Source organism: Engraulis encrasicolus, chromosome 23 (genome assembly GCF_034702125.1).
Source record: "Engraulis encrasicolus isolate BLACKSEA-1 chromosome 23, IST_EnEncr_1.0, whole genome shotgun sequence".
In the NCBI taxonomy this organism is placed as follows: Eukaryota; Metazoa; Chordata; class Actinopteri; order Clupeiformes; family Engraulidae; genus Engraulis; species Engraulis encrasicolus.
The window spans coordinates 48,875,659-48,878,158 of record NC_085879.1 but is presented as its reverse complement, the minus strand read 5'-3'; the positions used below and the strand labels follow the sequence as shown (position 1 = coordinate 48,878,158).

At 53.9% G+C, this 2,500-nt stretch overlaps 1 protein-coding gene across 1 annotated transcript in view; it reads right to left on the bottom strand.

Moving 5' to 3' along the window:
* The window catches only part of LOC134440046 (potassium voltage-gated channel subfamily C member 1-like), an 89,654-nt gene extending 87,814 nt beyond the window's left edge, over positions 1 to 1,840 (bottom strand). The window contains exons 1-2 of the mRNA XM_063189974.1: positions 1,434 to 1,840; positions 335 to 521 (exon numbers count right to left, since the gene is read on the bottom strand). Of these exons, the coding sequence (XP_063046044.1) occupies positions 335 to 521; positions 1,434 to 1,840 (594 nt within the window). The remainder of the gene's footprint in view (positions 1 to 334; positions 522 to 1,433) is intronic.
* Positions 1,841 to 2,500: the final 660 nt, after the last annotated feature.

The following is a 2,500-nucleotide window of genomic DNA, read 5'->3' as shown; positions in this document are numbered from 1 at the left end:
CAGCAGGCAGCCCACTGCTACGGACTAGTGTGTGTACTTCAATGTGATGCACTAGTCCAAATGGGATAAATGCAGAGAAAGAATTTCCCCTACCTAGGGGACCAAAATTGGCTCCAATCCAAATTGGCTCCAATTGGCTTCACCCGTGCGTATTTGGAGGAGTAGGGGTCACAACCCAGCGTATATAAAGGAGTAAGCGTCTCTCACCCGTGCGTATTTGGAGGAGTAGGGGTCACAACCCAGCGTATATTAAGGAGTAAGCATCTCTCACCCGTGCGTATTTGGAGGAGTAGGAATCATAGCACAGCATACATGTATAGTAAATATCTCTCACCCGTGCGTATTTGGAGGAGTAGGGGTCCTCGAATAGAGCCCACATCTTCCTCTGCCAGCGATGCCACGGTCCTCCAGTGTCCCCTGTGAGTGCCAACCTCTTGCTCATCTCCAGCTCCTCATCTCCGTCTCCTGCCACCGTGTCCGCCGGGTCACCCTCTATATCCTCAGCAGCACCCTCCGCAGGCCTGGAAGCGAATCACACACACATGAGCATGCATGCACACAGGCATGCACGTATGTATGTATACACGCACACACACACGCACGCACGCACGCATGCACACACACATGCACACACACCAGTAGTATAACACGCAGACTTCTACACACTTTCGGCCTGGAAAAAACACACACACACACACACACACACACACACACATACACACACACACACCAAGTCTTCTACAAACTGTACATTGCACTGCGCCCCAGTGTGTGTAGTGTAGAGTGTTGAGTCCTGTTTTGTATCTGAATGCTCTTGGTTGATGCATGCAGGAGGAGTGACTGAGTGTGTGGCTGTGCATGTGTTTATAGTGACTGCAAGTGGAGTTCGAGCCCAGGCCTGTAAACTACCAAACTGGGGCTGCGACTACTACAGCAAAGACTCATTGGCGCCAATGCCTATATGTCATCCAACAACACACACACACTCCCAAACACACACACACACACACACACTCACACACACACACACACACACACACACACACACACACACACATTCCTGTACAAGCTGTCCAGAGCCTTGTCTCCTCTGTGCTCTGTATGTAACCCAACAACATGACTCCACTCCACACGCTACACCCACACTCACACACACACACACACACACACACACACACCTATCTCAACACACACACGCACCCTCCTAGAAAACTATACACCTCATGAACACACACACACACACACACACACACACACACACACACACACACACACACACACACACACACACACACACACACACACACACTCACCCTGCTCCAAAGCTGTCTGGAACCTCGTCTCCTTCTCTGTGCTGCGTGTATGTCATCCAACAACATGGCTATGTACACACACTGCACCCCCCCTCCCCCCACACACACACACACACTCACCCTCCTCCAAAGCTGTCCAGAGCCTCCTCCGCCTCTCTGTGTTGTCTGTATGTCATCCAGCAGCATGGCTCCACGTCGGTCTCGTCTATGCCCCAAAAGGCGAGCTCCTCCTCGTAGAGCGGTCCGCAGACGTCTGCGGGGCAGTGCAGCTTCCCCGTGCGGTAGTAGTTGAGGATGTGGGCGAAGACCCCCGGGTGCCGGTCGAAGAAGAACTCGCCCGTCTGCGCGTCGTAGTCGAAGTGGTGCCCGTGCGTGGCGTCGGGTTCGGCCAGCCAGGCGAGACGCGTCCCGGGCAGCGTGCGGAGGGTCCCGCGGTACGTCTGGTGGCGCACCCCGCCGACGTTGATGACCACGCGCTCCTTGTCGTCGTCGGGGGGCGGGTCTACTATCGTCAGGACGCCCACCATTGCCTGGCAGATTAAGGGTCCGTTTTGCATTGAATGGGAGGGAGGTGGCGGGTTCGAGCCCCAAAGTGCGAACTGGCACAGGTGAGCTCAGAGATTGGGGGGGGCACCTGCAGAGATGGGGGGTTAGGGGGCGCACCTGGAGAGATGAGGGTTTTGGGGGGGGCACCTGCAGAGATGGGGTTTAGGGGGGGCACCTGCGGAGATGCGGTTTAGGGGGTGCAAGGGCGACTAGTGGCAGTGGCACCCCAACTCAAGCACCCAGAACTGGATCCTGCTCCCCTTCCACAAACATCAAGTATCCTCCTCTCGTCTCAGGAGAAAAACTGGGCTGCTTCTCATCCACTAGACCCAGATAGGACCGCAACAATCAGCATACTTCCAAACTTGTTCCAAAAATGTTGGTCCCTGAGTAAAAAACGCTTCTTTCAAGTATATTCCGTTGACTGTCGACTGCCTTGGAATCCACAATTACACTTAGCTGACGCTTACATCCAAAGTGACTTGACATCTATTTACAGGGTATTGGTTACAGTCCCTGGAGCAGTGCAGTGTTAGGTACCGTGCTCAAGGGGCATTTCAGCCATAGATGGAGATGTATGGAGAGGAAAAAAGTGAGATTCGAACCCGCAACCTTCTGATCTTAAGACCACCTCCTTAGGT